At 41.7% G+C, this 13,287-nt stretch overlaps 1 protein-coding gene across 2 annotated transcripts in view; it reads right to left on the bottom strand.

Moving 5' to 3' along the window:
- nkain4 (sodium/potassium transporting ATPase interacting 4) overlaps positions 1 to 13,287 on the bottom strand; it is a 33,030-nt gene that overhangs the window by 3,649 nt on the left and 16,094 nt on the right. For both annotated transcript variants that reach the window (XM_058050924.1, XM_058050925.1), the window contains exons 4-5: positions 7,497 to 7,697; positions 3,337 to 3,397 (exon numbers count right to left, since the gene is read on the bottom strand). In XM_058050924.1, the coding sequence (XP_057906907.1) occupies positions 3,337 to 3,397; positions 7,497 to 7,697 (262 nt within the window). The remainder of the gene's footprint in view (positions 1 to 3,336; positions 3,398 to 7,496; positions 7,698 to 13,287) is intronic.

The following is a 13,287-nucleotide window of genomic DNA, read 5'->3' as shown; positions in this document are numbered from 1 at the left end:
ACACATTTCATCCACCCAACAAAACCCCTCGTTTCACAGTTCTGCTCTGAAGGATTTTTTTTTTTTTTTGCGGGGACGTGACTCAGCACATAAGGAAGCAATATAATTAGCAGACATGCTAAAGCGAGCTTATCCCAGCGCTAGGCGGCTAATTCTATGACCTACTTTACAAAGAGGATTTTCCCCACCACTCGCGTGCTGACGGTGTGTCTGAGAGCGACTGATAAGTCTGTGTTAAGATTCACAACGCAACACAAACACGGCGTCAGACGCAGGACCAGCTTAACGCCAGAGGACGACCAAAGCCTTCTTAGTCAATGATGCTTAATATCTGGCCGATATCGTCTCTTTGGTCTTTTGTGTGTGCAGTATACAAACCTCGGCACTAATTCATGTATCTCCTTGGGGAGCACACAGCATGACAGAACACTCGTGTCTGTCTTTTCTTATTTGCAAATGTCCCGTCTTGTTAAAAAAAAGGTCAAAGTTTAATCGATCACGACGTCACTTGTTGTTAGTGCAAACATGACTCGATTTGGTAATCCGAGTCCTCAGAATGTCTTGGAATATCACCGGTTGAGGATCGTCTCATGTTTGCTCCTGCATATTCAGCCCTCTTGACACCTCTCCACATGCCCCCCCCCCCCAAACATATCCCTCTGCTCCCCATAAAAACTCACTTTCTTTCACTTCTAAAGCAATGCCAAATGTTGTTGACTTCATTCATTCATTTTCTACCATGTATCACGGGGGTTGCTGGAGCCTATCCCAGCTGTCTTCGGCCAGCCAATCACAGGGCACATATAGACAAACAACCATTCACACTCACATTCATACCTATGGACAATTTGGAGTGGCCAATTAACCTAGCATGTTTTTGGAATGTGGGAGGAAACCGGAGTACCCGGAGAAAACCCACGCATGCACGGGGAGAACATGCAAACTCCACACAGAGATGGCCGAGGGTGGAATCGAACCCAGGTCTCCCAGCTGCATGGCCTGTGTTGCCTTGTTGTTGACTTTTCCACAGCAGATGTACATATAATGATCCTCACCCATAGAACCATGTAGATGTTTGTAGCAAACGTAAAGCAAGTTCCTCCTATTCTGCGCCCATGAATATTACGTACGTATTGTACGAGCTGCAAAAAGAACGCCTCCATAGCTGCTGCTTGCAAGGAGCCTTAAAACAGCATTAAGGACATCAGAGATGAGAGATGTAAAGAGAAGGACGCTCTGAGGAGGAAGAGAAATGCTGAGGTAGGAAGGGAGTTCAATGATGGACACATCAAATGAGAATGGGAAATGAGAACAAGGACACCTGACTGTGTGTGTGTGTGTGTGTGTGTGTGTGTGTGTGTGTGTGTGTGTGTGTGTGTGTGTCTGAACACAACTGATTATAATAACAAAGAGCTTGTAGTCCAAAGTAATGTAGCTACAATTTACTGCAGTTCAGCCTGGATCACAGAACAACATTTTAATTATATCCACACTGTGGTCTCCATAAAGGAAGAACATGCAAACATCAATTTCCTGTTCATAAGACATTTCCTTACCGTTACCTTCTGCATAAAAAAATGGTTATGGTTTAATTTCATATTTCATTTGAACATGCATCAGATTCCAATTGAGTGCATCCCATAATCAGTTCCCAGTTCCACATGTCCAAAAGGAGTAGGAAGAAGCAAAGCTTATTAAATCCTACCCCTCCATCTGGTACTTTTACAATCAGTAACTGTACATTTGTTCACTTCCTGCTTTCCTAATATAGTTTAAGTTGTTTTTTTACTTAAAAAAATTAAGTAAAAAATATATATTTTTAAATTAAAATTAAAATTAAAATTAAAATTAAAATTAAAATTAAAATTAAAATTAAAATTAAAATTAAAATTAAAATTAAAATTAAAATTAAAATTAAAATTAAAATTAAAATTAAAATTAAAATTAAAATTAAAATTAAATTTTAATTTTAATTTTAATTTTAATTTTAATTTATAGTGATATATATAGCACATCATGACTGGTTCAAGACTCTTCATCCTTGTATTTAGCAAACATCAACTGCTTGTATTGTTTCTTGAATTGGCTCATCGTTGTGGGTCTTACTCAACCCATTCAAAATAGTTTGAAATACATCTGACCCTTGACCTTTGCAACCACCAACACACATTACATATGTTCTCCAAATGCATCACCTCAATTGCAGTCACTTTGTGGGGACTCAAACCATCCAATATCTCACATAGATGCACTAAGTACTACCTACACAAAGTTTGCATTACAAACTACAAAAGAAAAAAAAAAGCTTTTAGCCCAACAGCTGAAATGTAAACATGGCTTTCGAGTATCTTTGGGTTTTGGTAAAGCTGAGTTTAACTTGAGGACGCCGTCCTCCAGGCTTGATTTGGGAGTCCACGCTGCTTAAATGCTAGCGTTCAAAGCGTGGGCGGGATCAGTCGGGTAAAATGCAAACTACTCCACAGTCAGTGGATCTCTGGTATGTGACCGCAGAGTTTGAGCTCTCCGCCACCGGGCCCCACGAACACGCAAGACGACACCAAATTACAAGGGGCTGCTGGTGAGCATGCAATTAGCCCTGTTTAAAATCACATCAGACTTTTGGGTGACTGATGTAATTGCAGCCAAAATCCATATTTACAATAATCTGTATTCTCCACCTAAGAGAGCCCATACAGTCACAGCTAATCCTCACAAAGCCATCCAGCCATGACAAGTATGCAACAAAAGTGTTGACTAAAACAGGAAAGCTATAATTCCGTGCCTAAGGACAAAGCTACAGTATTAGTCCTGGTGAGTTATGATTATTTTTGACTCCTATTGACTCTTTGATCAAATGTGTCCTGTTCTCTGATTGGCTAACCCTGAAAAGGACCCCTGACCTGCTGCCCGTGAGGTCACAGCAGCTGGGTCGTTCATCACGAGGGGCCTTCTCTGGTTTCTCACGCTCTCCTTGCATGACGGGCGAAGGACGACAGTCACGGTTCATTTGTGTACTCGTCCAACAGCACGTTATGGACTTGCACACTCCCAGGTATGCAGGTATGACCTGACCCTCAAACAGAAACATGGAGCTGTACGATGAACGGACAGGAGCACGGGTGGTATGTGGAACAACATATGCGGGGACCTACATGAAAAAAAAAACACCCCACCCAGGGAATAGACAGCTGGAGTGACAAACAAAAGGCTCCCGGGAATGTGAGGAAGTCGGAGTACATTAGAGGAACAGAATCACCAGGGACAACACAGAATGGAAACTCAAGCAATGTGTTATTCCTCGTATTCCTCGTGTCGGGGTGAGATCGGACTACTTACAGCTGTCCTCCTCCTCAGTGATGGCGCTGACCACGTAGCAGGCATACACAAAGCCCAGGAGCTAGAAACACATAAGCAGACAGGAGAAGTTAGACAACACAGAACTAAACGGTAGCCAGCCTTCCCTCGTCTCATTCGAGAACAACTGTTCAAATGTCTCCAATGCAAAGATGATCTGATCCGTATCCGTACTCCACCCATTTAACCAGAAATGTGCTTAAAGCTGAGACATCATTTTAAGTCTGAAATTGATTGATCACAAGTGGCTATATTGTTTATTATTCAGCTATATGTGTATATGTGCAAGTGCTGACTGAGATTTGATTCCCAGTAGGACCAAACTCCGAACCCAGGGAGACAGAACCCTGAGCCCTCTCCGTCACTGCCCCCCCCCACCCTCTGGAATTCTTTGCCGTATTCGCTCCGTGTTTGCTCTGACCTTCCCACCTTCAAAAAGCAACTCAAAACCCACCTGTTCAAATCCCTTTTTTAATGTGGAACTTTTTTATACTTTTTGACTGCTGTGACTTTTTGTGTTTTTAGCTGTGAATGTTGTATTTTATCAATAATACGTCTGCCTTGTTGACTGTATTTTTCTCAAAAGCAACGTGTTCAGTATACCAGGCAGTTTTCTAACTAACCACCCGAAAAAAAACACCCAAAACAAGCAGACAAAAGTCAGTGACTGATGCACGGTCGTGCACCGTGTAGTTATGAAACAAGTTTAAGAATGCAAGGTGCATACTGCAACATATTGAAAGGGGTGTCATATTTTTATATTCTATTTGCGATTGGCTGGCGACCAGTCTAGGGTGTACCCAGCCTCTTGCCCGAACACAGCTGGGATAGGCTCCAGCATACCCTTGTGAGGATAAGCGGTACAGGAAATGTATGGATGGATTTTCATAAATGTTGTGAAAGTGCTGAATGTAAGCTCTTATTTATTTCAGTTGTTTGTGTTGCAATAAATGTTACAATTAGTATAATGTGTACCTTTTATTAAAAAAAATGGAGGTAGGCTATAAAACACTGAAATGTATACACTTTACCAATTAACCTAACTTGAATGTTTTTGGAATGTGGGAGGAAACCGGAGTACCCGGAGTAAACCCACGCATGCACGGGGAGAACATGCAAACTCCACACAGAGATGGCCGAGGGTGGGATTGAACTCGAGTCTCCTAGCTTTGAGGTCTGAATGCTAACCACTCGATCACCGTGCGGCCCTCAACAATTCAAGGTTATTTCTAAATCTAAAAACCTAGTCTGTATGAACTTCAAGTAAGAACCGAACCAGCCAAATGTCCATGTACATGCAAACTCCACACAGAGATGCCCGAGTGGAGACGAGAACCCGACTTCGGTGACACAATGTTCCCTCGTATCTCTGTTCCGTCTCCTCTGAGCATTGAGCAGCGATAAAGGCCAAATGAGATGGTCAGAAGGAAAGCATATGGAAGTGCAGAACTGGACACAAAAGGTTCAATGTGGATGGGAAAACAGTTAAAGTAATACCAGACCACCAGACCACCAGACCTTCATTCACTGTTGAAAGGGATGTCGTCCCGTTTTGGAATAATGAAGGTGAAAGGAAAGTTCAACCTGTGTGTGTGGCTATGCATACAGTCAGCTTCGGAGGTAGGAATTTAATAAAAAGGCTACATGGATCTGCAAAGGCTAATGAGGGTCAGTTTTCCACTGAATAGACCAGCCCAGAAAGACATATTACATTTTCTCAGTGCATACCTATCATAAAAATCAGTCTACAAGGCATAAAAATATTAAAGGTTCTGTAACAAGACAATTCATTTCCATTTGAATTTAAATTGTTTGCAGCTACTGTCCTGTGGCTGGCTGAACAATATGATAATATGATAATAACGTACCGCATTTCATGTAACGCAGGGGTGCTCACACTTTTTCAGCATGCGAGCTACTTTTAAAATGACCGAGTCAAAATGATCTACCCACTACAAAAATGCAAAACATCTATTTATTTTCAAATGTATTGAGGATTATTTGTACGTACAATGTATGTTGATGTACCTTACATAACCAAATGAGCCAATATTGCAAAACACACATAATTAACTATTAACATTTTTTGTAATTACCTGAGTTTACTTTGATGACTTGCACTGAATTGAACCAGCCAGGGATGCATAGTCCGGACAGTAGCTGCTGATAGCCAGCCTCAAGCACACTTCCAAATGTTTATCAGTCATGGATAATATCCGTATCATAATATCCGTATAATATTCCATATCCGTATGGAAGTGATATGTTTTTTGCCTTTTTACTTGGTCCAGTTTTTGCCTTTTTACTTGGTCCAGCTCCTTCACTCATTTTAGTGACCATAAACTTTAGCGAGGGCTTAAAATCTCGCAATTCGCGACTAGCTTAGCACTTTGCATCGTTGTTTACGCATGGGCGGTGACCTAAATGTCAAAATTCAGTTGTCATCTGACTGGTTGTCCTGTATGTCAATCAAGTAACGGGGATGGATGATAGGCTGACATCGTAAGTTCTGCTGCACTTAGAGACGTTGTTTGATTTGATTGGTCGCCCGAAGGGCAACATTCAGTTGTCATCTGAATGGCTGCCCTGTATGTCAATCAAGTGACGGCATTGATGCTGGGATGATATTTTTTTAATGTCACGCCGCGATCGACCAGCGATCGACCAGTACCACCTCCGTGATCGACCGGTAGATCGCGATCGACTTAATGAGCACCCCTGATGTAACGGTAACAGCGTTGTAACATGTGTAATAGTAATTATTGGTAATTAGATGACTAGTTTTGTGGATGATTTGCCAGTTTTTATAGCAGGACACATATGTGTATGAGCCATGATATACATTTGGTCAGTCTACAAGTAAATGACCACACTATTGATTATTCCTCAGCACCAGGAATAAAGCCTACAGTAAAAAAAAAACACAATAGAGGTTGACAAGCAAGGAAACAAAGGGAAGCGAGTGCAAATGTCTTGAAGGTTAATTACTCAGGACCCTCCTGACAACGAGGCAGAGACGTCTCAGTAGATTATTACTGCTTTATGTGTGTGTGCATGATGAGATTGGGTCTGCAGAGACCATACCTGTTCTTTTACCCCCCCCCCCCCCATCAACAAACACACATGTACACGCTCACATGGAGTTGTTAAGCGTCCGCTGTGCTGCTCATTTGCATCTTTCACATCCAATAAGTGCATGACATAGCATGCTAATGTCCAAAAACACGTGTCTCAGAGACGAGAGATTTGCACATGTAGGAATGAAAGTCACAAAAGAAAACAAGAATTATTAAATAGAATTCAGATAAGATCAGAGAAGGACTAAAAGAGGACTTCTGACAATGAAAGACATGAAAAGAAAATGAAGTAAACGGTTACAGCAGCGGTCCCCAAACTATGGTCTGCGGGTCGTACATTTTTGCCGGGCCTCCTGAACAATACCAGAGACACGTTATGATTTTCATCATCATTTACATTCCAAAAATATGCTAGGTTAATTGGCCACTCCAAATTGTGGTATGAATGTGAGTGTGAATGGTTGTTTGTCTATATGTGCCCTGGGATTGGTTGGCCACCAGCTGTAGAAAATGAATGAATGAATGAAGCTCTCAAACTATTTTATATGTTTGTTGATTGACACAACAAAAATAGTGTATTAACACCCAAACTGGCGTTTCTGTATCGACTACTCAAGGAAACATGGATAGGGGGATCAGAGGATCAAACCTGCCATCTCCAAATTGAGAGACCACTCTACCTGTGCCTCACTTCTGAATATCATTTTCTATCATCAGCATCTTTTCTGGCACACGGGGACTCTGACTAGACAGTGATTACTGGCCAGCAGAATCATATTTTTCATCTAAATGACACAAAGCTCCATCCTTGGAGCCCCAACTAAATATTTCATGGCCTCTCAGGGCGACCTTGAAAATCTGTCTTACAAAGAAGGAGGCCTTGCTTTCTACCTTTTCCTTTTCATTTATCCTTTGAGATCTAGTCTGCTATCTGCTAGCCCTCACATCAATCACACATCCAAACAGAGAAGAGGACTTTGTGTTAAAGCGTATTTTAGATGAATTACAGGACGTCAACGATATCTACGTATGTATGACACGTCACGGGTTAGTGCTGATACTCACCGCAGCCAGGATCTGCATTCCACTGTGCATGACCTCAATGTACTGGTAGTCCATAAGGCAGCCCATGACAGTGATGTAGGAATGGCTCTCGGTGCTGTGGACCCCTTCAGTTTCTGGCATCTCTCTCCTCACACAGCCGGGCCCGTGTTCGCTCCACCATGAATGATGGGCCGAGATATTGAATGTCAGAAGGTCACTGTCCTGGGGGGGGGGAAGGAAGGAAGGAAGGGAGAGATTGGTTTGTTCAGTGCAAAAACTGGATTGAAAAAATAAACTATTATTTAAAAATATAAATGTTAAACATTACTGACTGGACAGATGACATTAATTGCTCTTCCAGCTGAAGCTGAAGCTGAAGATGAAGATGCCCCCATTGATGCGTCCATGCATCCCCAAGACACAAATCAATTCCTCCTTTTCAACATTCATTCATTCATTTTCTACCGCTTATCCTCACGAGGGTCGCGGGGGTGCTGGCGGGGTCCAACCTGGACTGGTGGCCAGCCAATCACAGGGCACATATAGACAAACAACCATTCACACTCACATTCATACCTATGGACAATTTGGAGTGGACAATTAACCTAGCATGTTTTTGGAATGTGGGAGGAAACCGGAGTACCCGGAGAAAACCCACGCATGCACGGGGAGAACATGCAAACTCCACACAGAGATGGCCGAGGGTGGGATTGAACTCGAGTCTCCTAGCTGTGAGGTCTGCGCGCTAACCACTCGACCGCCGTGCAGCCCTCAACAATTCTCAACAATTAAAGGTTATTTCTAAATCTAAAAACCTAGTCTGTATGAACTTCAAGTAAGAACCGAACCAGCCAAATGTCTAAATATTAGAATCTTAATTCTAGTAATTTCGGATTTATGATGAATTTATGAAAAAAAAAATTGCCTGGGTGTCCATCTGAAAAGTCGATTCATCAAAAGGAACTCTGATGGGTTCAAGACGAACGGCCCAATAGAAACATCACCTTTCCCTTCATAATCCGTTAGCAACTTTGAACCCTTCATTGGTGCATTTTATCGCTATTTGTCTGAAGTCAGTTGATTCATCGAGATGCTTTCGGAATGATTTCCCCACTGTAGTCTGCCATTACACTTTTCTGCCCTGTGTGTACAGTATATTATACACAAACCAATACACAGAGTGAAGCCTCTTCTAGCCTTGAAGGCAGGAGGAAACGGACATGCATGTAAATTATCAAGTTAATTTTCACTAATTGTGTGATTAATTGATTTACTATCATCCCAGGCCTGGTGCCTAACAAGAAATCTTGTTACATTTTAATCCCCTACATTCCACAGCACATTCTTTTATTGCAAAAAAGAGCATGTGGGGGTGACCAAAGTCACAATGGAGGTTTTCTTTTCAAAAGTATATATTAGTATATAGTATTAGTATATATTAGTGGTAAAAAGACGAGAAGGTAGGTTGGTCAATGTTTGGAGAATCAGGGGCCTCTCTGTCAGTTTGTCTTGCACCGTGGGGGAGAAAAGAGGGGATCAATAGGAGGTGACAGAGTATGTGCCACATGAACCCCCCCACCCCACCCCGCCCCCCTCGCTTGAAGGGCCCCGCTTGCTTGCTTGTCACCCCCTCCCCCAGAGAGACAAAAGCAAACCAGTAGCCATTATGATGCGGTTCGCCAACAGTAAATTCAAAAACAACCGAGACTATGCAAGCTGCTTAAAGGATTTTTTTTTTGGCATGTGGGAGGAAACCGGAGTACCCGGAAAAAAAACATGCACACACGGGAAGAACATACAAACTCCACACAGAGATGCTGTGGAATCGAACTCGGGTCTCCTGGCTATGTGGCCTATGTGCTCATCAGTAACATACAAATAAATAATTTCAACAAATCATACATTGTGATTTACTTTAGCATTGATAATATACAAGCTTCAATGTAACGTTTGGCGTACCCCAGGGGTCAATACTGGGACCAAAACGGTTTAATCTATACATAAACAACATCTCTATGGACTTGAAACTGGTACTATCACCAGAGGACTGAACGATGCTAAAAATATGATTTGATAATAATAAACTATCCCTGAACTTAAGTCAAACTAAAATAATGCTAATAATAAGACATACAGACACAAATACAAATTGCCGGAGTGGACATTGAAAGAGTGAGTGAAAATACATTTCTGGGGGGGGGGGGGGGGGGGGGGGGGGTCATAATAGATGAAAAGATGAGTTGTAAACCCAGACTTGATGTATTACCATCATCAAGTCTTGAACATTGAACAAATGTATGCTGATTGATGCAAAATAAATGAGGGGTAGCATGATGTAATAAGCTACTTTTTTTTCGACAATTGTGAATTGTGTGGTGTAATGTGCTCACTTTGATTGTGTGCATGATGAAGATTAATTAAACCATTCCAATTACTCCCACACACGTACAGGGATTCACACACACACTCCCCCAAATGTCCCGTCAAGGTTGTGTGAGGCAGGCCTGTCTGAATTAGTTGACACTTTCTGATGACAAAATGTGTCGGGCTTCGAAGAAGGCTGTGTGTCAAGTGTGTGTGTGTGTGTGTCTGTGTGTGTCTGTGTGTGTGTGCCTCCACACTCCATTAGGCAGCTCTCCTCCTGGCCACCATATGCAGGGCTGGAAGTCTGTTTGGTTAATGCCAGCCTCAGCCTCGAGCAGCTGGCCCCAACAAGCTTCATTATACATCATACACAAACACACACTCACACGCGTAAAGCACAGTCGAGTAATAGAAAAGGCACACTTCATGGAGCTAAGGCAGGGGTGGGCAAACTTTTTGACTCGCGGGCCGCATTGATATAACAAAATTTCCGGGGGGGGGGCAGACTATATATTTTACACGTAACAGTCCACCTGGTATTATTGTATCTGTAAAATTGTCATGCAATCTGCTATTATTATTTATTATTTTATATTTATATTTAAATATTTTAAAAATAATAAAATATTATAATAATTAAAATAAAATTAAAATAATAATAATTATTATATTATTATTATGTAAAATATGCAAATATAACAATATTATTATATATAATTAATATAATAATTAGCATTAATATAATAAATATAATAATCATAATAGTTATAATAATATAATAATTTGTATTTTAATTTTTATTATTATCATGTGCTTGTGTCTCTTTTTTCAGGAGCACTTTGTAAACAACAGACCATGTCAAACAACGAAATTGATACAACCATCAAAAGGTTGGCTCAGGCCATGATGCCAGGTTGTATGTTGAGTTTAAATTAAATACTTTTGAAAGATTGGGCGGGCCGTATTCAAACACTTGGCGGGCCGGATGTGGCCCCCGGGCCGTAGTTTGCCCACCCCTGAGCTAAGGTCTGTCGCACAATGACAAAGGCACCAGAGCTTGAGAAGGTGTCTCTGGAAATTCACAATCCCATCCATTCATTTTCTATGCCGCTTATCCTTAATAGGGCCGCAGGGGTATGCTGGAGCCTATCCCAGCTGTCTTGGGGCGAAAGGCGGGGTACACCCTGGACTGGTGGCCAGCCAATCACAGGGCACATATAGACAAACAACCATTCACACTCACCTTCATACAATTTAACGTGTATATTTTTGGAAACCAGAGTACCAGGAGAAAATGGGGAGAACATTTGCGGAAAATGCAGCAGGGGGGCAGATATCTGGCAAAAAAGTTATGCACACAACTGAAATTAGCTGACTTACAAAAATCAATCACATACCAGTCATGGGATGTTTTGCTAGCTTTGTAGCTATTTAGTACGTGAGATTATTTATCAATAAAAAATATCAACAGAGAGCTGTTGTTCCTTCAAACAAAGAAAACACATTAAAAAGAAAACACCTGATTTCACAGAATTTGCAATTACTGGTGTGATGAGTGAAGAAGCTTTGACTTTGAGTCACATTTTGGATTTGTGGTATGAGCCCTGTTGTTATTACATTATATAATGCAGGAATTGTTGTTTACTTTGGCAGCGCTCGCCTCTCAAGTTCTGTGCCTCACACGTTTATGGTCTGCTTCGAGGCTATAAAACAGTAAAACAGTAAAACAGTACCTGAGGCTGAGCATCACATTTACTTAGACGTCGTAAATAATGTTCAGTGGTGATAAAACCCAAGCATGCACAATTATGTTTTTAGGGGTTAACAACTGTGGAGCGGCTTTGTGTGGTGACACCCAAAGTATCTAGAGGCACAAATTAAAATATGGAAGGATTACATACAGCATACATAAAACCAGATGGCCGTCTTTGCGTCGTAGAATTTATATTCAAGAAGGGAAAGCACAATGAAATGATAAAAGGGATTCACAAACTACATTGTCACTATAAAGCATTCCGACTATCCGGTATCTCGGAAAAAAGATCTTAACAAAAGTCGCCAAAGGAATGCAACTAAAAAAAAGGCTGAGTCGCTGAGTCCTTCTTCTTTTGTTTCCCCCAAATGGGGTTTTGAGTTTTTCCTTGCCCAGATGGGGGTTCAGATCAGTCCTCGATTGTTGCCGGCTTGTAAAGCCCTTTGAGACTCCTTTGTGATTTAGGGCTTTATAAATAAACTCTACTTCTTCCTGCCTTGAACTTTCTCAAAAGGGGGCACTATTTTCCAAAATCTGGGGGTGTCCCTTCTTATAACCCTATCCCGATTCCCAAAAAAACAACAAAAGAAGTGAAACTATCCCTATACTTAACCCTCTCCCTGTGGTAAGCTACAGGCTAAACATGGCTTTCCTCGACTTCCCATCATATAGTTGTAAGTGGCTAACACATTTTCAATGGAATGAAATGAAGCTGCAACAAAAGTAATCTATTGATTGTAACAATTATTGATGAGTTTATATGGTACACGGTGGATGAGGGGTTAGTGCACAGGACACACAGCTAGGAGACCCGAGTTCAATTCCACCCTGCAGAGTTTGTATGTTCTCCCCGTGCATGCGTGGGTTTTCTCCGGGTACTCCGGTTTCCTCCCACATTCCAAAAACATGCTAGGTTAATTGGCCACTCCAAATTGTCCATAGGTATGAATGTGAGTGTGAATGGTTGTTTGTCTATATGTGCCCTGGGATTGGCTGGCCACCAGTCCAGGGTGTACCCCGCCTCTCGCCCGAAGACATGCAAACACGGGCACTCTCATCATGTTTTACATTTGTTTTTATTTTTAAGTTTTTTTTACATTCCCGCGATGCCCCCTCCCCCATATGTAAGTGGTGTAGGCCCCCTCAGTTAGTTAATTTGTGGGAGTAAGCTGTCCTGTAGCATTATACAATATGCAAATTACAAGCTCGCTGATATCTGGAGTTGCTAATAGCTGTTTTCCACCATAGCAGTCCCGCAAAAAACATGAGCATATTTTTACTACCGATCTTGTACAAAACCTACATTACCACTCTTCCAGTTCGTGCAGTCAAGGAACTCCAGCCAGTAGCTCCTAACCTAACCTAACCTAACCTAACCTAACCTAACCTAACCTAACCTACCTAACTAAGTACTTCACCAAAACGTTTATTCAGTTATTATCAACTCCTATACCAAGAAAATTAAAAAGTGGGTTTTGGCAGTTGTCCGGAAGTCCTCAGGAGCGCTTGGGTGTGTTTCCAATTACAGAGGAGTGGGCGTGCCCACAGGGGGACCATGGGTGGAATACATTAAAACAGACGATTTGGGAAATCCTAGGAAATACAGCTGGAATAGGTGCAGATTGTGGAAGATCTAGAAAGCTTTCTGTGTGGGTTATCGTGTGTAGCTTCTCTATAGGAGTCCACAACTCAATA

The sequence above is a fragment of the Doryrhamphus excisus genome, chromosome 16 (genome assembly GCF_030265055.1).
Source record: "Doryrhamphus excisus isolate RoL2022-K1 chromosome 16, RoL_Dexc_1.0, whole genome shotgun sequence".
Classification (NCBI taxonomy): domain Eukaryota; kingdom Metazoa; phylum Chordata; class Actinopteri; order Syngnathiformes; family Syngnathidae; genus Doryrhamphus; species Doryrhamphus excisus.
This window is presented reverse-complemented; position numbering and strand designations above follow the sequence as displayed.